This window comes from Pogona vitticeps, chromosome 2 (assembly GCF_051106095.1).
Source record: "Pogona vitticeps strain Pit_001003342236 chromosome 2, PviZW2.1, whole genome shotgun sequence".
Classification (NCBI taxonomy): Eukaryota; Metazoa; Chordata; class Lepidosauria; order Squamata; family Agamidae; genus Pogona; species Pogona vitticeps.
This window is the reverse complement of record NC_135784.1, coordinates 15,445,753-15,469,523: the sequence shown is the minus strand read 5'-3', so window position 1 is coordinate 15,469,523 and position 23,771 is coordinate 15,445,753. Positions and strand designations below refer to the sequence as shown.

Below are 23,771 nucleotides of genomic sequence, written 5' to 3'. Positions count from 1 at the left end.
GAAACAAAATTGGCTAGCCTTTGTTAAGTGCCATCAAGTTGTTTCTGACTTACGGCAACCAAATTGCCTCCAAAAAGTTTTATCCTTAACTCAGGTCTTGCAGGCTAAAGGCCATGGTTTCCTTTATGGAGTTGTTCCCGCTCACGTTGGGTCTTCCTCTTCTCTTGCAGCCTTCAACTTTTCCCATCATAACAGTCTCTTCCTGGGAGTCTCCCCCCCCCCCCAATGATCAGTACAATAGCCTCTGTTCAGCCATTTTTGCCTCTGAAAAGAATGCAGGCATGATTTGATCTAAGATTAATTTTTAATCTTTCTGGCAGTCCAGGGTATCAGGAAAGTTCTCCTCCAGTACCACATCTCAAATTAATTTATATTTTTTCCTCTCAGTTTTCACTGTCCAGTTTTCACATCTATATATATTAATTGGGAATACTATGGTGTGTAGACGATGTTCATATTGATCTCCAGTGACACATCCTTGCACTTGAGGAACTTTTCTGATTCCTTTATAGCTCCCCTTCCAAGGCTCAAGTCTGAATTTTTGGGATCCAGTCCAGTGGTTCCCAACCTTGGGTAACCCAGATGTTCTCGGACTACAATTCCGGCTGGGATTTCTGGGACCTGTGTTATCCAAGGTTAGGAACAACTGCTCTAGTTTCTATTTGAACTGATAACTTAACCAAGGGGTTTGTCATCACTTCAGTTTCTTCATTGTCCACATTAAAATCATGCAGTTCTTTTGCTCTCATTATGTCTGGCTTATCATTCAACTGTAACCCTGCTTTTGCACTTTCTTCTTTAAACTTCTTTAGTGGCTTTCAAGTGGGTGCTACTGTATCTTCTGCCGGTCATAAGGTGTCATCTCCTTACCTTACCTTATTTATCTTATACTGTATAACTAATTTTTGTTTCTTCCGCCATTTGTTGTCCTTGCCTCCTTTCCACATACAGTATATATTCTGCGTAGAAACGGAGCAAAGAAAGAGATAAAACACACCTTAAAAACTTATTTTTTAAAAAAAAACCTCTATTTTTGTTGCACACACTGAAAACCCATTTCAGGTGGCCACCCTGCTCGAGAGCAGAATACCACCACGTTGTTGTGAGCCGCCCAGAGTAGACTATGTCTAGATATAAATGCATATAAATGCAATAAATGCAATAAATAAATAAATAAATAAATAAATAAATAAATAAATAAATACTACTGTACTTTCCCCATCACTTTCTTTGGAGGACTTGCCATCGAGAGGGTTAAAAGAAATCCGTCATCGAAGGGGGTTAAAAAGAGTTCACCCAGGTTGCTAGAAAGGACTCCACTGTCTAAACGGGTCAAAAGGAGTCGTTCCCGCCCCCCTCCCAGATTCCTAGAGAGGACTCACCACCGATGAGATGAAAAGGCGCCCAACCAGCTTCCTAGAGAGGACCCGCCATCTAAGGAGTTAAAAGGAGCCTTTCCCCCCCAGGTTCCTAGAGAGTCCTCTTCCGGCCCCCTCTCTGCCAGCCCACCCCACGGGATTCGCCTTAGGTTTCCCTATTGCAGCGGGATTGGGTGGGATCTTTTTTTCCATGGGGGGTGGGTGAAGAAAGGAAGCCCCCCCCCAATCACCGAGCCGTCTATAGGGGATCTTGGTTGGAAATTGCCCGCTTCACCCTTTCTTTCTCTCTCTCTCACACACACACACACATCAGGTAAGGGGAGGAGGGGGCTGGAGGCAGGTGTGGGGGGGGAAGCCCCCCTTGGGAAGAAAGACACCCCTCCCAAGATGCCCCTTCGCCCAGGTTCATTGTGAGGGTTGGGGGGGGGACTGGAAACACAAAGACCCCCAACCCCCCCAAAAAAAACCCATACCCCTAATTGACCCCCTCCCCAAATATGTGTCCTGTGCTGCTTCTCTTCGGAGGGGGGGGTTGTAAATTTAAAAAAGGGTTAGGGGGCAAGTAGCGGGGGGAGTTTCTCCCTTGTCGCGCTTTCCTGCTGGGTGATAAATCAGAATGGTAGAAAACACTGAGGGTATTTTGTGGGGGGAGGCAAAGGGGGGGGGGTCCCACAAATATAGCAGTGCTCAAGCTGGCTGCTGCATTCTGGGAGTTGTAGTCTAACAACACACACACACACATACACACACAGAGAGAGGGTGAGACTGGAAACAGATCCTATCTGCCTAGAAAATCCTTTTTGGTCTTGGATGGATTTAAACCTGTTTCAGATTGTTTGCAGGGCTTGGGGGGAGGGTGTCCCTTTTTGGGAAGGAAGAAGCATGTGGTTAGCATATGGGGTGTTGGGGGGGGGGAGAAGAGGTGGCTGGATATATATACTGGCCGGACAACCTCAGTGGTTGAGGTCTCTGGCGGAGGTTGGGGATCTGAAACCCCCCCCCCCACGGGGCCTCCTGGGAGAAGAGCCAGCCTGTGTAGCCTTGGGCGAGCTGTAGAGTTCCAGAAATCTCCCTAAGATGAAGGGAAGGGGAAGCTGCTTCTGAGTATTCCCCTACCTAGAAAATCTAGAAAGGAGCCCCGTGAATCATAATCACCGGTAAAAAGACTGAAAGGCGCTTACTGAGTTCTCACAAGGCACGTATCCATTATAGACACCAAGTCTTCCATCTTTTGAACACAACACTTAGGGTGGCATTATGGGAGGTGTTGTCTAAGAAAAGAAACCTATGTTTGGGGAGCTCCACACCAGATCCTTTGGATGTGGGCAGATTTAACCTGGTTTCCATTGGTAATACTGCACAGGTTGAAAAAAAACACAGTTGAAAATTCCCCCCCCCCCTTGACTTCCTCTGTTGTTTCATTCCCTCATTTTGAGGTTTGGGGGATCCCAGGAGTTTACCCTAAGGTGTAACCAGTGGGGTGGTCTTTCCTGTGAGGAGACAGCTGGATTGCTATCCAAACTCTCTTTGTTTTTTTCTTTGTGTCTTCGAGCATGCAACAGGCAACCATTGTTTTAGAGGAAGATGCGTTGGTGTTGGCAAGTCTTTCACAGAACAGCCTATTAAGGCAACCCTTGCTCTAAGGAGGACAGTGGCTTAAGGGCTAGGAGATCTTCATTATCCGTTGTCCCGAAGACCAACTCAAAAGATGGAAGATGTAGATTCGGCGGGAACCGGAGCAGCTAAAGACCCTGATCCCGTAAAAATTGACAGCAGTGGCGAATTCTGGGAGACAAAAATGCAGAAACGTCTGAGTGAGAACGCGCCCACCTCTGCGGTACTGGGCCAGCGCTTCAGCGAGTTCCGTTACAAAGAGGTTGAGGGACCCCGAAGGATTTGTAGCCAACTCCACCGTCTGTGCCGTCAGTGGCTGAAGCCGGAGCAACACACCAAGACACAGATCCTGGACCTGGTGATCCTGGAGCAGTTCCTGACCATCCTTCCCCCAGAGATGGAGAGCTGGGTGAGGGAATGCGGGCCAGAGACCAGTTCCCAGGCGGTGGCCCTGGCCGAAGGCTTCCTCCTGAGCCAGGCGGAACAAAAGAAGCAGGAGGAACAGCAGGTGAGAGGTTTCATCACGGTACTTCCAAGGGGCTGAAGATGATTCTAAGATTATGTTAAAAAATCCCTCCCCACCAATAATGTGTTTGTCTTCAAGTCCATGAATTCCCATGCAGAATTCTGGGGGATCCATCCCTTAGACCTACACAGACAGACACATACCTTTCACTCACCTGGAACCTAGGCCTGTTTCTGAGGCTGAATGGCTGTCTCAGGCCTTCCTTCCTGTTGGTGATGTACAAGAAAGGAAGCTGTTAATATGCTTCCTGAGGGTTGTAGGGTTTTTTTTGGCAAACACCCTTTATAGAACCTAAAAGCCATTGAGATGATGACTCCCAGCAAGCACCGAAATCGCTTCCTTTTTTCTTTTTCTTTTTTTTTTTTGGCACGTGACCAATAAGACATACAGGCCTTGAGACAGAGATAGGCCTGGGTCCCAGGTGAGCGAAAGGTAGGCGTCCGCAGGTGTGGGTCGGTGGGCTGGAAATCTCAGAATTTTGCCGGGAGAATTCTTGGAGACTTCTGAGAAAATGGCCTTAAGACTATGGTGCTTCTTTCCTAACCACCCTCTTCTTCTTCTTCTTTTAAATATCCCGTTGATTGTTCCGGGAGGGCAGCAGGACCTCTTTTCAGAAGTGGCGGCTTATATTCCAAAGGCACGGAGGACTTCACAGGGAGCGAGAGAGCCGCTCCTGCCTAAATGGATCAAGCAGGAAGAGCAGGAAGGTGTCAATTCCCCGGGTAAGGGATCACGGGACGTTGGTCAGCCTGGTCTCCCTCTCCGTAGTGCTCCAGATGCATTTTGACCCTCCGGCTTTTTTCAACGTCAGTTTCCCGAATCCCTTGCCGATGGGACGGTTCCATGCTGAATCCGCATAGTGGGTTGCAACCAATAAAATCCCATTAAGAGAATCCAAAACATTTTTTAAAAACCTCAAATCTAGTTAAATTCAAGCAGTTTAAAAAAATCAGCATACAGAAGAATGGAAAAGTAAGCTCTCCTCTTCCCTAGGAGCCATACGGTCTGCTTGGACAAGCATCTGTGTTTCTTTTATTTCATTTGTTTGATGGGTTGATTTTTATACTGCCCAACTGAGTGAGGACTCGCTTCTCTGGCTGGTGAGCACGAAGAAAACTCAGCCCACCTCAGGACTGTCACTCCCAAGGACAATGTATGTTGAAGTGACAAAGTAATACAGTGGGGTCTCGACTTACGAACTTAATCCGTATTGGAAGGCAGTTCTCAGGTCGAAAAGTTCTTAAGTCAAATCTGCATTTCCCATAGGAATGCACTGAAAACCATTTAATCCGTATCTGCTCTTTTCGTCCATAGAAACTAATGGGAAGCTGCTATTCCGCCTTCTGCCACTAGAGGGGGATATTTTTTTCTTTTTTCCTTTTAACCTAAGATGACTTAGCTTTAAAAAAAAGGGGGAAAAAGAGTTCGTAATTCGAATCTAAGTTCATAAGTCGAGTCCATATATTCCTATGAGGGCGGTTCGTAAGTCGAAATGTTCGTATGTCAAGCCGTTCGTAAGTCGAGACCCCACTGTATTAAAAAGGATGAAAAGAGTGATAAACGGCAACAGTTTAGAACAAAGCCAAATGCTGATGGAAAGTAAACTCTGGGGGGGGAGTAATAGATTCTTGTGGAACTCCTTGCCACAGGACGTGGCGATGGCATCTGTCCTAGATGCCTTGAAAGGGGGATTAGACAGATTTCTGGAGAAAATGTATTTTATTAGATTTAAAGGATGGAATAAAATCTTATTTTATTAGATGGAAAAGTCCATCGCAGATGACAAGCCATGATGATGGGGATGTATACTCTCCAAGCTTAAAAGGAAGGGACCTCCAAAGGCCAGATGCAGGGGAGGGGGATCAGGATTATTATGTTGTTAACCACCTAGAATAATGCTGTGCACTAATGGAGCAGTGGAGGGAGGGAGGGAGGGAGGGAAGGAAGGAAGGAAGGAAGGAAGGAAGGAAGGAAGGAAGGAAGGAAGGAAGGAAGGAAGGAAGGAAGGAAGGAAGGAAGGAAGGAAGGAAGGAAGGAAGGAAGGAAGGAAAAGGATGGATGGATGGATGGATGGATGGATGGATGGATGGATGGATGGATGGATGGATGGATGGATGAATGGAGCAATTACATGCCATTTTAGATCTTAGCTGCATTAATGCTTAATTCCTTCTTTGCAAGACAAGAGTTTCTCCCCCTGAACCTGACCCAACCAGCAAATGAGATGGTTCCCTCCCTCTCAGTTTTTTTATTTACATAATATTTCCTCGAGGCCCTCTGTCCCTTTCCTCCTCTCCCTCATGTTGTCAAGTTTTGGCTTACCTCTACGCAAGTGTTGATAGCCTGGATGGGAAATGAGACAGATGAGGAAATAACTGTCCTCTCCCCCCTTTTGTGTCCTGCACAGGAGACGGACCGATGACGTGGCCAGAATGTCGCAGTTCTTGTGGTGGGCTGGGATCCGCAGCTGAGCAGCTGGGTGAGGTAGGGGGGGAACTGCCTGGGCTTCCGCTCTCCACTTCCGTAGCTCCTTTGGTCTGCTTGGATCTGTCTCTTTTCTTTTCATCCATGTTTTCCCTGAAGGAAACTGTGGATCCTGTGCAGGAGAGTTAATCCGATTTAGGTCAGTCTAGCCCCTTTTCTGTTTGGGTTTAGAAGGGGGAGAGAGCGGGGCTGTTAAAGAAAAGTTCTTGTAATTCACATGCAGAAAAGAGTGGCAAGGGAGGGGGAAGTGAACAGGACGTCAGTGGTACTGAGGAGAGAGCTGGTACAAGACAGACACAAAAGAGAGAATGACAGAACGCCCCCCCCTGCCGCTCCCTTTGGAGGTCATCCCTGTATTGTTAACAAGCGTCATTCCTATAGGAGGGCCCCCAGATCTGCAGGATAAGTATCCACTGTTTCACTTATCCACGGTCTGAAAATACAAGGATTAAAAATATTAAAAGGAAAAAACAGGAAAAAAATATATATATATACCTGTATTTTTCTGTGTATAAAACACCCCCATGTATAAGACACCCCCCACTTTTCTAATCCAAAATTAAGAAATCTAAGTGGGGCTTAGCAAGGGTGGGGGGAAAGGGATCAAAGCGCTGCAGGACAGCTTTGATCCCTGCTTTCCCTTCCACTTGTTTTTGTTCTCTCCTCAGCTAATTTCCATCTATAAGACAACCCTCTAAAGATTTTAGACCAGTGGTTCTTAACCTTGGGTTTTTCAGGTGTTTTTGGACTGCAACTCCCAGAAGCCTTCACCACCAGCTGTGCTGGCTGGGGTTTCTGGGAGTTGCGGTTCAAAAACACCTGAGTAACCCAAGGTTAAGAACCACTGCTTTAGACAAAAGTATAGTCTTATACACGGAAAAATATGGTATATTTCCACATGTATTACCAGTACTGGTCACTAGAGAGAGCCAGAGACTGTGATCCGAATCCTTGTTGCTGAAGAACACATAGCATGGTTTCTGGCTTCCTCCAGTATCCAGTTCTGGTAACATATGTGAAAATACTTTCTAGATTTTTTTTACTTTTACCATGCTATGTATAATGTTAGCTATTATCCACTGTTTTCAGTATCTGCGCCGGCAGGGGCCTTAGAACCAGTCTCCCACAGATATGGGGGCCTTACTATAGTTCCCTCTCACTGGTTTTGAATAGCCGGGTTGTGATTATTTATGAAAGCCCTCCAACTTCCCACGATGTCTCATGCCTTGCAGGCCCACAGAAGTGATGTAGAGACAGGGACGTGGCCCTGTTATAAACCCAGATGCCAGATCTTCTCCCCCAAAATTCTCTGGCGGTACCATGACAGGCCCCCACACCGTAATCTGCAAGATCAGGGGCTTGTTTACTTGTTCGTGTTCTGATTAAATCGATGCCGTTCTCTGCCCTCATAGTCCCTCTTCAGGAGGCAGACATTTTCTGTGCCAGAGAAGAGATGGATTAAAATTAGAATCTGGACAACCCAGGATTCCCTGCCCCTGATCTTAACTGATCAGATAGGCGGGATATTATTATTATTATTATTATTATTATTATTATTATTATTATTATTATTATTATTATTATTATTATTATTATTATTATTATTATTATTATAAAAAATGGGTATTCAAGGGGGGAAAAGGCAGTTCAATTGGAATTTTAAAGGAAGGCAACTGAAGAGGGATATTTATTTATTTATTTATTTATTTATTTGATTTATATCCCGCCCATCTAGTATAATTATACCACTCTGAGCGGCTAACAACAGAAAAAAAAATACAAAACAATATGAATCCATTAACATCCATTATTAACAAACATACTAAAAATAATAAATAATAGTTAAGAAAAGAAAAAAGAAAAAATTAAATTAAATAAATTTAATAAATTTAAATGCTGGCAGGAGGGAAGGCCTGGACATATGTTCACAAATTCTAGTTTGCAAGCGCTGATGTAAACAGAATCGGGGATTTTTGTTGCACTTTAGCCAGAATCATTTGGAGATTGGCTCTGGTGATTGTCATGCACCAAGGTGTGTGACTGCCGCATGACAAAGAATGCAGAATCTATTAATTAATTAACATGAATTTTACCACTTGAAACAATTGTGTGTGCAGGAAAAAAAAAAACTTTTACTTCTCAGAAGAATCTTGGGCTTCGGCATAGCTGACTTTTTATTGAGAACCAAATCTGTTGGCCCAACATTTTCAAGAACAAAAAACTGACATTGTACTCCATGCCTCTGGAAAAGTGGGTTGTGATTCACGAATATTTACACTAAATTGAATCTCTCAGTCCTAAAGGTGTGTCAGGACGTTGTGGTTAAAAAGAAAAACCAAATGTTTCTCGTCTCTGATATCAGTAATACAGGGGGACCCCATATTTGTGGTATTGGTATCCAGGGTTTAACTTATCTGCAGTTTGAAAATATTAAATGAAAAAAAGCTGAAAATATGTATTTTCATTATGTATTTAGCAGAACTGGCCACTAGAGGGAGCCAGAGACCTATTCTTGTTGTTGAACAAGCATGATCTCTGGCTCCCTCTAGTAGCCAATTCTGGTAATACATGGTGGAAATACTTTTTTTTCTTTCACCATGCTATGTATAGTGTTTGCTGCTATCCATGGTTTTCAGCATCCTTGGGGGGGGTGTTTAAAACCAATCCCTAATAGATATGAGCATCCTACTGCACTACATAAAGGGTACAGGAGAGTGGTAAGCAATGAGTTTATGTGGAAATTCATGGTTTCTGGGTAAGCAATGAGTTTATGTGGAAATTCATGGTTTCTTACCATGAGTTTATGGTAAAAAAATAAATAAGACCCAACATCATACATTACATTTCATAAAAGTCTGCCACTCGGTGGCCGTTACCAAAAGAGTTGAAGGAAACAAACCCAACGGCCCAAATCTTGCCAGTTTCCACTGGCCTAGCACAAATGGAGTACCGTATTTTTCGCTCCATAAGACGCACCTTTCCATAAGACGCACCAATTTTTTAGGAGAAGAAAACAGGAAAATATAATCTGTTTTCTTCGCTCCATAAGACGCACAGACTTTCCACCCCCCTGTTTTGTGGGGGGAAAGTGCGTCTTATGGTGCGAAAAATACGGTAATTTTGGAAGTCCAGTTGCCCTAACATAAGAAATCACACCATAGACATCACTAGTTGCACTTAGTTGGATGACTCAGCATGCCACTTATCACATCTGAGGTGATTTCTTGGGGCAGTTTGCCTCCAAATGTTACACCATTGGCGTAGCCACGCGAGAGGATTTGGGCCAATCAGTGAAGAACTTTATATACAAAGAAGAGTAGGAGTTGGACCGCTGGAAATTTGACGGGGAAGCTACTCTTGAGGAGGGGCTCTTCTAGGTGAGATTTCCACGCAGTGGCAATTGGTGGGATCCTTCGATGGAATCAGAGCAGACACTGAACTTTTTGGTTCACAAAACAGTGTTTTGTTCTTTGAGGTCACCTTTGAGGAGGTGGCTGTTTATTTCATCAACGAAGACTGGAGCCTCCAAGATCTGAACCCGAGGGCCCTGCACGGAGATGTCATGGAGGAGAAGTTTGGGATCGTGGCTCCTCTAGGTAAGGGATCCTTCTTTCCTCGCAGTTGAGCCAGCCCAGCGAGCAGATGCTCACCAGAAATGGTAGCTTCTCTTGGCCATCTTTCATCCTCTTCTTGCCCCTCCTCTTCTTGCCTGGGTGGGTTCTGAGGTCTCTTTCTGGGGGGTCTAACTTAGTTGACATAACATATTTTTCCATGTATAAGACTATATTTTTGTCTCTTTAGACTAAAAATTGAGGGTTGTCTTATACACGGAAGTAAGCTGAGGAAAGAACAAAAACAAGTGGAGGGGAAAGCAGGGATCAAAGTGATCCTCCAGTGCTTTGATCCCTTTCCTCCTACACTTGCTAAGCCCCATGTTTCTTAATTTTGGGTTAGAAAGGTGGGGACATTTTATACATGGGGGCGTCTTATACACTGAAAAATACGGTGCCTTGGGAAAAGACAGAGGAGTGGGTGTCAGGGTTGGACCACCCTGATTGTTTCTGGAAGAAGCGAAATGCTTCGAGGTGGCTGTTTTATCTGCACCCTTGGCAACCAGTGGGACGTCCATTTGGATTGGGACCAAAGTCCCTGAACCCCACATCTTCCTCCCCTTGTCTTATCCCATCCATGTGGGGCAGGACCAGGATCCCTTGTGTTCTTGCCCGCAAGGACTGTGATGGATTTATAGGCCCACCTGTACAAGAGTGCGGATGATCTTGGCCATCATTACCAGTGACCTGTCTTTACACTGGATAATCTTTTCCCATTCCTTCAGTTTCTGCCTTGAAATAACAGTGTAGCCATACCCCTTTAGGGCTCACTGCCATCTCTGTCCCTAAAACAACATGTTAATATGTTTTAACTCCTCCTGAAATGTGTTGACGTTCAGTCTGAAGTCTTCAGACTGCTGTTCATCTGTTTTGTCTTTTATGGTTTGGGTTAGGGTGGGCCCTGAAGGTGCATGCTTGTTTTAAGACTTTTTCCAAAATCCCCTTTTCAGAATTACATCTGTATTTGCTTGTAACATATTGAGTTTTGAGATGCTGTAGCTCTCTTTCAAATTGTAAGGTGCTCTATGGAGTTCTCGGGGTTTTTTTGCTTTGAGGAAAGCACGATACACATAAAATCAGTACATCAATAAAAACAAAGAATATGTGACACTAGTTATATCACCCCCGAGCATCCTGACCCCTTAAAAAAATTTTTTTTTAATATATCATTTTGTATGGTATTCTTAACGTGATTATTCTATGATTTTAATTGCTATGAGCTGCCTCGGGTCTCCTCCTATGGGGAGAAACGCAGTGTATAAATAAATAATAGAATAAGTAAATCAAGAATAAGCACTGTTCTCTCGCCTTCACTGTTCTCCTGCAGGTGATGAAATGACATCAGGGGTCCGTTCTTGGTCACCCGCCCTTCGAGACAGAACGGAAGGCTCCTCTATGGACCTGAACGAGGTAGGGGAGTAAACCTGTCAGCTGTTTGGCTTGCAGCATTTTGAAATCAGGAAGCAAACTATTAGTAGGAAGAGATAAGGGTGTCCTTGTGTATCCCCCGAAGCTGGAAATTTGTGGTCCTTTCCATTTTGTTCATACCGTTGTCTTCATTGTTTCTGCACTCCTGTAAATGGAAGCTAAGAGCATCACTGTGAAATCAACAAACACAGATATTTTATGCAGGATAATCATCATCATCATCATCATCTTAGAAATGCAGAGCTGGAAATGAGCCAGAGACCTAAACCACTGAGCTAACATAGGTTTCCACATCTATGTTGTGATGCCCCTTGGTTAATTAGCATTATAGTTAAGCACAACACAAGCCATCATTTTAAAACACACACTATGTTTCCCTCTTTTCTCTCTGTTTCATGTTACATCAGTGTTCTGTTATTTACTTTTTTGTGAAAACTGGCACAAAACTGAGTGAGCTACTTCTGTCTGATTATCTGATCAGCAGCTTTTGTACCAAAACAAGTGAGGAGTTTTGGTTTTGTAACATAACTATCTTTGCAAAGGACTTTTCATTTGTACTTTTGCTTTAAAAGGTTCTGTCTGTCTGTCTGTCTGTCTCTCTCTCTCTATCTATGTCTGTCTGTCTGTCTGTCTGTCTATCTATCTATCTATCTATCTATCTATCTATCTATCTATCTATCTATCTATCTATCTATCTATCTATCTATCTATCTATCTATCTATCTATCTATCTATCTATCTATCTATCTATCATCTATCTATTTTTGCTTTTAACACACCTTGTTGAATTTTAAAAGAACTTTCCATTTTTATGGCACCCCTGTGTACCCAATAAACTCATTTTAAAAAAAATTATTAACAGTCTCCAGACTGATTTCTGGGATAGTAAATTTGATTGAAGATTTCCAGTCTTTGTGTGGCTTCATGGGTTCCATATTAGTTTTTGTGCTTAATTCAGGATGCTCGTTAGGACCTATAAAGCAGTTTACGGCTTAGGATCTTAATACTTATTGGAACATCTCACCTAGAAATCAACTATCCATCCCACCTGTTCCTCACAATCCATGTTGTTAAATGTGTCTTTTGAGAAGTCAAAAAGTTGAATATGAGGAATAATGCCTTTTTGATGGTGGCCCCTAGTCTGGAATAAAAAGCCAACAGTGATACACCAGGCTCTCTCCCTCCTTATGTTTAGAAAGATGGCAAAACCCAAATTATTTAAAGCTGCCCTTTATATCTGAATCTCTGCGATGATGTCAATAACCCCCCCTTTTAAAAATCAATTCCAGATTTTTATAGGATTATTCCTATTTCTGTCTGTTGTGTCACTATGTTATTGTCACTATGTTATTTCTGAATTGTATTTTTTGGTTGGTGTTGGATTCTGAGGGTTTGTGAGTTTTACTCTTGTGTGAATCACCCAGTTGTACTTGTGGGGTAGTATATAAATTGAATAGATGACTAAATCTCTTCTTTTAGGGCGTAGTATATAAATTGAATAGATGACTAAATCTCTTCTTTTAGGGCGTGGTGACCTTTGAGGACGTAGCTGTATATTTCAATGAGGAGGAACTGGCGTTATTGGGTCCCGATGAAAGGTCCCTCCACAGAGCCATCATGGAGGAGAATTTTTGGAATGTGGCCTCTGTGGGTAAGTTTCTTTTCCCTTTCCTTGCTGTCCATGTCCACGTAGAAAGCGTTAGAGGAAATGTGGACACTGTTTGTGGTCCACTCCTCAGTCCATCATCTTTAGGACCGACAGGATTCCGACTCGTCTTTAGCCGCTCAGAGTGGTATAGATTTACCAGATGAGCGGGATATAAATCAAATAAATAAATAAATAAATAAATAGCTGAAGGAAGGAGAAGGTCCCTCAACTCGTGGACCTCGGAGTATGACATGGCTTCATGGTTGGGCCCATCTCTAGCACAACTTTGGAAGAAGCAGAATGTTCTTAGAAAAAGACAGTTAAGGAAAGTTATTTTGGGAGCTGTCGTTCAAAAAGTAACTTATTCCCTCTGTTTCTCTCTCTCTCTCTCTTTCTACTGGCAGTCAATGAGGTCCCACGGACCACAAGGACAAGGGAGAGCGCTCGGGGGTCACGCGGGGCACCGTCGCCACGCGGAGGCAGCAAAGAGGGCGAAGGGCCAAGACGGAAGGCGAAAGGGAGGCAGCGGGGGAGGAAGAAATCCCTGGCCTGTCAGGGCAGCGACTTCCAGGTGATCCGGATCAAGGACAAGATGGAGAAAGGCAAAGAGAGGCACAAGTGCCCAGTGTGTGAGAAGAGCTTCAGCTCGAAGTCGACCTTAAACCTTCACTGGAAAATCCACACGGGGGAGAAGCTCTTCCAGTGCTTGGAATGCGGGAAGAGTTTCAGCTGCAACTCGAGTCTGAAGACCCACCAGCGGATGCACACAGGGGAGAAGCCGTTTAAGTGCGGGCTGTGTGGGAAGACATTCACTCAGCGCATCAACCTCAGCTGCCACGTGAGGATCCACACGGGGGAGAGGCCCTACCCGTGTTTCGACTGTGGGAAGCGGTTCAAGAAGAAGGGGGACCTGAGTCGGCACCAGAGGATCCACACCGGGGAGAAGCCGTACACCTGCTTGGAGTGCGGCATGAATTTTTGTTACAAGGAGAGCCTGAAGACCCATCAGCGGGTCCACACAGGGGAGCAGCCGTTCAAATGCCTGGAGTGTGGGAAGAACTATTCGAGCAATACGAACCTGGCCAAGCACCAGCTGGTCCACACGGGAGCCGAGGAACCCTATAAATGCCTGCAGTGCGGAAAGAGCTTCTGGACCAACGCGGACCTCGTCCGGCACCAGCGGATCCACGTCGCGAGGAATCACACGTGGGGCGTGGCGCTTCAGGCGGAGCACCGGCCGAGATTCGCCTCGGGCCATCCGCACCGGGGAGAAACCAGGCAAATGCTCGGGGTGTGGAAAGATCTCCAGTCGGGACAAAGCCTCACCTTCCACCAAAGAGTCCGCACTGGAGAATTCTAGAAACGTTTGGAGGACAGGATCATTCCAGCGTGAGCCGTATCTGTGGGTGAAACCCCGTAAAATAACTCCGCTTGTTGTTTTGAGACTAGCAGGCTTATTCGCCGCTTGAAGAGTCAGAATCACGAGTTTGGGGATGTGACTGAGACATTCCAGTTCCAGGGACTGCAAACGTGATGCTAACTGAACCGAAGGAATTATCTTTTTTTTATATACGCTAAGCAGTCCTAGCATTTTATTACTTTCCCATTAGCTTTAACTAACTCTCCACTGGTTTGGATAAATGATGTATTATGACGAAACCTTTGGCTTCTCAATGTATGTCTTTCCCCCATATGTGCTTTTCAGTTTTTAACCTTCACACGCCACCATCGTGCCCTGAAGAGCTTGGTTTCACCGCTGAATCCATACAGAATAGGACTGCAAGGTGTGCATTTTACAATGGCGTTTACAACGGTTCAGGTAAGAATGTTTCCAAAGTTCAGCCGCATGACGTATATCGCTTTTTCCCATATGCAGACGCAGAGAGAGAGAGAGAGAGATCACATGCTGGCACAGAAGAGGTCACACCAAATGATTTATTATTGCCAACCAGGAGTTCTTATGTTCCGGCCGATGTTCCTTTTTTTAAAAAAAGTCCTGTGGTGTTATTTCTGGTGGAAATACGATGCAGAGGAATTTGACGTGAGGAAGAGTAACCACTTCTCCACCCCAAGCAGAGAGAAAGGCACAGAACCTGACACCCTACAGTCTACATGAATCATCTGTGGTTTGCTAAGATGGCAGCTAAATGGAAAAAGTGGGTTTGAATGAACCTGATTGTTCAAGAAACGAGAGGCCCAGAAGTTTAAGGAGGAGAGTGAATTTTTCATTCATCTGATCCTACCAAAGGAGGACCAAGTGAAGGAAGGAAGGGCCTGTTGGAGATATGTGTGGAAAATTCACAGTGGAGCTCTGAGGAGATATTTGTGAATGACCAGGAACTCACAGAAAGCTTCCTTGACCACATCATCCCTGAAACAAACAAGCAAAGAGGGTGTGTGGCATGAAAGAAAGTCTACTCATGGCAGAAATGTGGAAGCTTCTTGACCTCGCCAAGCTGAAGAAGCTCAAAAACAAGGAAGTGAACGATACCTAACGTGGTGGGTAGACCAATCAGCCTTTGGGTACCGTTTTCGTTGAACAGTTCTTGAAAGTGGTAACTCACGAGGGACAGACCTTAAATCAGTAAATGTCAGTTGCAACTGGACGTGCTAAGTAAACCAAGAAAATATGTCAGGAGAGCGCTATGGTGATTGATAAGAGAGTGTGCCCTCCCACTTGTGACATTTAGTCAGCCTGGATATGACACCGTGCAAAGCCCAGCTTGGGGACTGTGTGAGGGGATGATGCTGGTTGAACAAAATTTCCACACTGTATGAAATGTGGGAAAGCACAGAACGGGCCAGGAGGTTTACTAACCAAAGACTTCAATGCGTGTGTATAAACCCTACATCCTCTAGAAACGCAGCCATGTCAGCAGAAAGAACCTCTTATCATCAACCTTGGGTTTTTGATGGCAATGAAACACAGATGTCTTATGAGAGAGAGAGAGAGACACTCGTAACTTCTGTGACATCAGCTGACATGTTAACCCATGGATGCTCTCACAAACCTGAAGATCGTTATGCAAAATCATTACAAGGAATGATGGCGATTCTTCCCCACCTTGGTGGAAACTCTTGCTGGAAGTTGCGAAACAGGATTTCTGAAGGACTTCTGAATGGATTACCTCACAAGCTGGCAGGTTCTCCTTTGGTGTAGTGGCTTTCAAGCAGAGATTTGGGTGGTCCCTTTTCTTCAATGGTGGATGCCCTGTCTTGGCTGGTAGTTGGTCCCTAGATGACCCCTAGCATCCTCTCCAGCTCTATAGTTCTTTGATTCTGTGGAAGCCAACCCAAGGGTGTTAGTTTTCCGTCTAGTGGACATGGAAGCCATAGCTGCCCAATTTTTATGGATTCAAAGCCATCGTGAAATGAGAAACCCGACACTTTCGGTTGGAGGAGGGGCTGCTTCCTGATAGATCTTGGGAACAAACAGATCCGTTCGGAGATACATCGGATGCTCTCTACGATATCGCCAGATCGGAGTCAGGCCATCTGGATTTGGTTGATGCGCTCCACCTTTGGCCTACATGTGAGTAAGCATCTGTACCAAGAGGAGGCGGTGGCTTTCCCAGCAGAGCAAGAAGAGAAGGAAAACCAGCAAGCACCGCATCACGCCCAGGAATAATTTGGGAATTATTGCGGCATCAAAGGGATAAAATGTTCTAGGTGTTCTAGGTGACAGGGTTGGCTCTTCGCTGGAGGACATTTCTCAGACAGAGACAGTTACTGGTTATAGGAAAGGGTCCCGTGGAATCTCCACTCCGGTGTTATTCAACCTCGGGCACTAGAAACAGACTTAGAGGGAGCGGCTTCGTCTGGCTTCGACCTGCGTGGTCACAGTTTTCAGGACCACAGGGCTCCGTGAGAGATTCCTGCTCGCGTGTAGCCTCTACACACGGGCAGAAGCCATGGAAATCCCGCTTGCTCGTAGAACCTACACCACCATCGGAGCTGTTCTCTTCAAAGTCGGCTCTCTCACCATGAAGAATGTGACACTGAGAGGGCCCACAACTGGACGGACCCAGAGCACCCCTTCTAAGTGTGTTCACCATTCAGTAACACTTCCATTGGGATGAGGGCTTTCCTTAAAGAAATAATCCCTCTTTGAACTTTGTTTCCTAGTTCTTTGGGTTCAAAACAAGTCTTTCATGGTTTCAGATGAGAAACATCATTTGTTGCTGGAGTTTTAAGAGGAATCAATTGTGTTGATTACAAGGGGAATGGAAAAAAAACCAGTTGGCATAATTTTGCACCGGCAGAACATGGATCAGCACCAGATGCGTTCAATTTAAAGTAATTAAAAGCTTCCTGTCCTGCCTCTTCCTTTTCAGTTCTGAGGCTCCCTAGTGCCCCCTTTTGCTTTGGCAGCCTCAGGAGGCGGTGGGGGTGGAGGAGCCTTTAATCATGGCCAGACCTCCTGCCGGCGGTCCTGATCCTATTGGTGGGCAATCCAGTGGCAAAACAACGTTTCTGTCTCATGAATGAGTATTTTCGGGCTCCGGATGTCCGGCGTTGTGCACCGTTAACTTGGTGCTGCACATACAGAATGGAGTGGGTTATTGGCTGGATAGTTCAGTGGTTTAGTTAGCTGACTACAGAGCCAGAGGTTGGGAGTTCAATTCCCCCACGGGGCCTCCTGCGAGAAGAGCCAGCCTGGGTAGCCTTGGGCAAGTCCCAGAAATGGCCACAGAAGAAGGAAATGGGAAGCCACTTCTGAGTATTCTCTACCTGGAAAGCCCTAGAAGGGGTCACCATAAGTCAGAACTGACTTCATGGTATATGGTGATGATGATGGTGATGAGAAAAGAACGGGAGTTCTCATTGGGTGAAACAGTGGCAGAATCCGCACCATTCAAGGGCTGTTCTATCCTGGTCTAGGAAAGCGCACAAATCCTTTGTAACCCTTTTTAGCAGTGTGTATGCCACGTTAACGCAGTGGTCCCCAACCAGATGTTCTTGGACTTCAACTCCCAGAAATCCTGGCCAGCAGAGGTGGTGGTGAAGGCTTTTGGAAGTTGTAGTCCAAGAACATCTGGAGACCCAAGGTTGGGGACCACTGCATTAAGGAACTTCACAGTAGAAGCAGGATAACAAGGGAAATAAAAGAGAAGCTATATATATATATATTAAGGTAGCACCTTAATATGGAAATCTGGATGTTGGTCTTTTATACACAAAGTCGGAACAGCTCACAAGGGAACACATATATCCAGGTTCGGACTTTCTGTACAAAAGACCAACATCCAGATTTCCATATTAAGGTGCTACCTTTATGGGACCAATTTCCCCCCCCCCAAAAAAAACACTGAATTGTGTGCATCCTTCCAGTATTACAACCATTTGGGGGGTAACAGACCAGTTGTGATGTGCGGTGGGTGGATGGCGGGCTGAAAAAAAAAGCAAAAGCTCAAATCGGATTCTCCCAGGCATCTTACCGTTGGTGTTGATTTGTGCCAGAGAGGATCCATGTTTTTTTTTTGCTAGGTACCAAGAATGAATGAGATGATTTGGATCCCCTTGTTTACAAAATCAAGTCCCACTGTGGATTTTGGGTGAATGTCTGGTCTGACTCTCCTGTTCCCTTGTGAGGTGGAGATCAGGCACTCATAGGGCAGACTTTGTGGAAATGAACACACAGACAAGCAGATCCACTTCCCATTCAACAAGCATAGCCGTTGAAGGGCAGGCCCGGTGGGACCAGGCGAGCACAAGACACAGGGATAGAAAAGGGCCAGTTTTACGGGGAGTTACTCCAAATTGACTTAACCTGGATCAGGAGCGCAAAACCCTTAAAGCCTTAACAGCCCCATTTGGCATTGACCAAGGGGCTGTAGAGGTGAGCGTATGCTCTTGGTATTTTTGCTACTGCATCTTAAGGAGATGAGTACATGCCTGTGTAGTTATTTGCTGTTCCTATTAATTCCATTGATACACCTTGTTTTCTCAGAGGAGAACTCGAGGCAGCTAACGATCTATTATCTCCACCTCTGATCTTTCAGAGGATGTACCATGCTAGAAGCTCCGGATGTTTGACAGACCAGGTTCCGTATTTAAAAAGTACTTCATTAATATCACAACTGACAAAGGTGTGCTAAATTGTTAGAAAAGCGACGCAGACAAGCAGCAAGAGGAGATAAACATTCTTTTAATGTCCTAAAAAGATATATCGAGAGATGTCTTTTTAAACAAGCACCTGAATTTTTTTGGCTGTTGTAGAAGTAGTAGGAAAAAATAACGATCCCAGGCCAGCTTCTGGGTTGCTAGGAAGGGTAACAGCTTGATTCTCTCCCTATTTATCCCAATTTCAAGGACTGTTTTCTCTCTGTTGTAAGTGCTCTCATTGCAGCTACAATACAACCCACCTATCGACGGAATCAGTATCTGCTGATTCACTTATCCGCTACTTGAAAACACTAAATTAAAAACCCGATACCTAAACACAGTAGGGCCTCCTATCTGTGGGATCAGTATCCACTGACTGACTTATCCGCTGCCTGAAAATACTATATAAAAGCCCCAGAAATGTGTATTTATACATACAGTGGTGCCTCACATTACGACGTTAATTTGTTCCAGCGAAATTGCTGTAGAACGAAAACATCGTAATGCAAAAAGAAAAAACCCATTGACACGCATTAAAACCTGTTTAATGCGTTCCAAGGGGCTGTAAACTCACCGTCCAGCGAAGATCCTCCATAGGGCAGCCATTTTTGCTGCCTATGCAGTGAGGAATCCGTCCCAGAAAACAGCGGGGGGCCATTTTGTTTACCCAGTGACCATTTTGAAACCACTGATCAGCTATTGGAAAATCGTCGTTTGGCGAAGAATCGGTTCCCGAAGCAGGGAACCGATCATCGCAAAGCGAAATTCCCCCATAGGAAACATCGTTTTGCAATCACAAAAAGTTCATCGTAATGCGGTTTTGTCATTAAACGAGGCAATCGTAAAGCGAGGCACACTGTATTTGCACGGTGTATCTACCAGAAGTGGCCAATAGTAAACAGAAGTGTATAATGCTTGCTACATCCACATTTTTCTGTATCTGCAGTGGGCTTGGAACCAGTTTAGAAAAGTTCCTTTTTTTCCAACCAAAATCTGATTGGGGTGACCAGATGTAATCCAGATTATAAATGAGAGAAAAAGTCTCAGGATGTAGAAAATCGAATCAAGTTCTTTATTCTGTATTCTTTAAAACAGGTACAGTAGTTAAAAAAGCTTTGGCTCAAAAGCTCTGGCTCAACCCATTTCGGCAAAGCCTTCTTCAGGAGCTAATCATAATGCAAAACAAGAAGTTAGATATCGAATCGTTCACATATTCTTTCGGGGAAAAATATATACACAACTGGCTTGGAACTCTCCAATTTACATAAATACATTTATACTGAGCACATTGTAATAATAATTTATTGTCATTGTAAGTATATACACATACAACGAAATTCACAGACACCCAGAGACCAGACACATGCACACACATAAAATCCCCCAACATTCCCCACCCACTAAAAGTCCCCCACTAAAAATACAAACATCTACACCGCAGGCCAAGTAACACAGTCCAACTAATTATTCACTATTGGTGGTCTTTAAGCTCATTATTAATTGCAATTATAGCTCTGGGATAAAAACTATTGAGAAAACGTGTGGTCCGAGTCTTAATTGTTCTATATCTTCTGCCAGACGGCAACAGTTCAAAAAAGTTATAAGCAGGATGGGAAGAGTCTCTCAGGATGCTGTGTGACTTCCTCAGACAGCGGGATGTGAAGATGTCATCCAGGGTTGGTAGCTGGAGCCCGATGATATTCTGGGCAATTTTAATGGTTCTCTGTAGAGCTTTTTTGTCCGCTACAGAGCTACTCCCAAACCATGCCAGAATGCCATAGGTTAGGACACTCTCAATGGTGCTACGATAGTAGGACAGAAGTAAATGCTGAGATAAATTTAACTTGCCGAGCATTCTCAGGAAATACAGCCTCTTCTGTGCCTTCTGGGCTTGATAAAATATATTAGTCAAACTATAAAACACATACCAAGCTTCTTTATACTCTCTGCACATTTCTTTGGTCTACTCTATACCAACTCCAAAACTGGTTACAACTGCAGGCACTTTCAAACACTTTCAATCAGTTTTGGAGTTGGTATAGAGCAAAGAGATTATAAAGAATCTCTAGGTATGTGATTTATATTCTGTCTAATACAGTGGGGTCTTGACTTAAGAACGGCTTGAGTTAAGAACATTTTGACTTAAGAACCACTCTCATAGGAAAATATTGACTTAAGTACTTAGATTTCAGTTAAGAACTGAAAAAAAATCCACGTGGGAGGCAAGGAAAGTGCAAAATGTGAACTTTCAGTTAACTGTTGGCCAGTGAAAAGGGTGCCTGTCTGCTTCCTCACTCCTCCCAGCGTTTAGAGAGTGGATTGGGAGTCTTCAGACTGCCTGGTACTGCCTGGACTGTATTTTCCCTGCCTTCCCTGAACCTTTCTTGACCTAAGAAAAAAAGAAACTAAATATCCCCCTCTAGTGGTCAAAGGCAGAATAGCAGCTTCCCATTAGATTCTATGGACGGAAAAGAGCAGATACGGATCAAATGGTTTTCAATGTATTCCTATGGGAAATGCAGATTTGACCTGAGAACTTTTTGACTTGAGAACCGCCTTCCAATACGGATTAAGTTCTCAAGTCAAGACCCCACTTGTATTTCATCATGCTTAATGTGCTCAGTATAAATGTATTTATGTAAAGAGTCCCAAGCCAGTCTTGTATATATTTTTTCAAAAGAATATCTGAACGATTCGATATCTGATTTGTGGTTTTATATAATGCTTAGGTCCTGAAGAAGGCTTCGCCCAAACGCTTTGAGCCAGAGGTTTTTAACTACCTGTTTAAAGAATTAAGAATAAAGAACTTGATTCTAATTTCTACATCCTGAGACTTCGTCTCTCATTTATAATCTAGACTTCCATGGATGTACCAGTTCCTTTGTTTTGTTTTACACTGATACAGACCAGCTGTAATGCCAGAAAGTAAAATTTTGAAGTTCTAGAAATCTCAGCTATATCCTGGATAGTCAGTATATATATATAAATTATGTGTTTGTTCGAGAGTGTTCCGAATGGATTTTACATGGTATTTATATATTTATGCCCTTGATTTACATCTGGCCCTTGATTTACATCTGGTTTTTCCCTCCAGAAATGGGACCCGAGGCAATGAATTCATAACCAGATTAAGAGAGTTAAAAATACGGGTTTTAGACCACATTGTACATTTTGTTCCTGACACAAAAGGTAAGGTCTTGTCACCTGGATGTCTTGTGCTGTGAAGTCTTTTGCAAATAAATACATAAATACAGATTTGTACGTTTATTTTTACCCAAGCCAAGCAGAGTCTGTGAATCTGGACCCCCCTTTTTTTCTCCTCAAGTCTTTACTAAAGCAACCAGAAGTCAAAAGAAATGATTGGAGAGCTCATTGTTTTAAATGAGACTTTGTGCATTCCAGAAACTTGGAAATTATTGGCATAATTTTCATTTTTCAACGGGGTGAAGGAGGAGATGCTGAGGTGTTCAGTCGCCACAGAATGGAGTGGAGCTGGCAGCTTTATAGCTAACAAGCTATTTTATGGCCCATTTCTGGCTTAAACCAAATTTTGTAGTTACTAAGGTCCCGTGGAGCCTTTTTCTGACTGCCCACACATGGCTCAAGGTGATCTTAGATGGGCATCCGAGAGAACTCCATTTTGCCTGCTCTGTTCTCTTCAGAATATTCCTCGGTCGGCTTAACTGAGGCTTATTCTTTGGTGAAATTTTGCCAATCTGAGCCTTCATGGTTGAAAAGGGTATTTATTGCCTCACAGCTACTGCACCCATATATCCGCCTGGACAAAAGTCCCTGCTGGATTCAATGACAATTATGCCCTGGTAGAGTTGTACAGAATTGTCACCTCAGAAGTCAAGGGGATTATAGAGCTCATTTAAAAAAAAAATCACGCACTGCTTACCTATCAGAATTGATTTACTTGATTTAAACCCTAACTTAACCAATTTTTAATACTGCACATGATGTAGAGCCTAAAAGACGATGTTCCATGTGGGGGGGGGGAAGAAAACCAAATAAAACTGCTTCATTTTTTAAACGCTATGTTAATAAACTGTATCAGATATGGTTTTGATTAAAACCTGTTTCAGGTAAAAACACTAATTTTGACACATTTTTCCACATCTGATAACAGGAAAGTTTTCTGTTGAAAAACAGTGCAGATGGATTTTTTAAAAAAACCCTCTTTAAAAGCCGCCAGAGATGGGCACAGGCTCGGGAGGGGGGGGCACCATGGAAAAGGAGTGAGGTTGAAATTGTAATGTCATGGAGTTGACAATTGTAAATGTAATTGTTACTGGAGAAAGAGATTGCATAGTAAGTAACTAGTTCTTTGGAACTTCCCAGCCCCCCTCTCCCCGAAAAGTGTATAGAGGCTTTCTCTCTCTCTCTCTCTCCAAACCAATTTTTGCCACTTTGAGCCCGGCTGGAAGGGAGTAATGACAGGAACAAGGTTGCCCTGGATAGGAACCTGGTGGAGAGATGGGTCTCTTGCTGTGACTTGCAGGCGACCCCCTTCCAAAGTGCCTTGTGGTGTATCCTCTTCCTTTTTTCCTGCTTGTGCTGAAAGTCGGATAGGAGCAAGCGATTTTTTCCAGCAGATCTCTCGATAGGAACTGACCCATTGAACCAACTGTGTGACATACGTATCACGTTGATAGTGCAGACCGTTGACTGACCTCTTGATGTGCGGTTTGTTCTTGAAGGTGTCAAACCTTTTTTTACAGGAGTCGTAATGTTACGATTTTTAGTTTTATGGATGTTACGGTATGATGTCACGTAATGCTGTATTAACATGATGGTGTGTTATGACTGTACTAATAGATCCTGTATTTATTTGTTTTCGTGAACAGCTTTGAACCTGATGCAGTGTGGAAAAGGCAATATACAAATAAATTAGACAATGACTACGACTGTGTTCAAATCCTTCCTTGGTCTGGGGAGGGAGGACAATGATAAAACCATTTCTTAAATATCAC

At 44.0% G+C, this 23,771-nt stretch overlaps 1 protein-coding gene across 4 annotated transcripts; it reads left to right on the top strand.

The window, feature by feature from the left end:
* The first annotated feature begins 1,379 nt into the window (after window positions 1-1,379).
* LOC110091355 (zinc finger protein with KRAB and SCAN domains 1) lies at window positions 1,380-23,702 on the top strand. 4 transcript variants are annotated; one of them, XR_013542512.1, is made up of 9 exons: window positions 1,380-1,692; window positions 2,932-3,501; window positions 4,118-4,241; window positions 5,927-6,003; window positions 9,479-9,599; window positions 10,942-11,024; window positions 12,567-12,693; window positions 13,095-14,474; window positions 14,567-23,702. XR_013542512.1 is itself a non-coding variant. In XM_078387660.1 (8 exons), the coding sequence occupies exons 2-8, from the start codon at window positions 3,088-3,090 to the stop codon at window positions 14,048-14,050; spliced, it is 1,899 nt and encodes a 632-aa protein (XP_078243786.1). In that variant the 5' UTR covers window positions 1,380-1,692; window positions 2,932-3,087; the 3' UTR covers window positions 14,051-23,702. The 4 variants fall into 4 exon arrangements, 3 of the variants coding, with proteins under 3 accessions (XP_078243786.1, XP_078243784.1, XP_078243785.1); XM_078387660.1 differs by having other exon boundaries at window positions 4,121-4,241; window positions 13,095-23,702; XM_078387658.1 differs by having other exon boundaries at window positions 13,095-23,702.
* The last annotated feature ends 69 nt before the right edge of the window (window positions 23,703-23,771 follow it).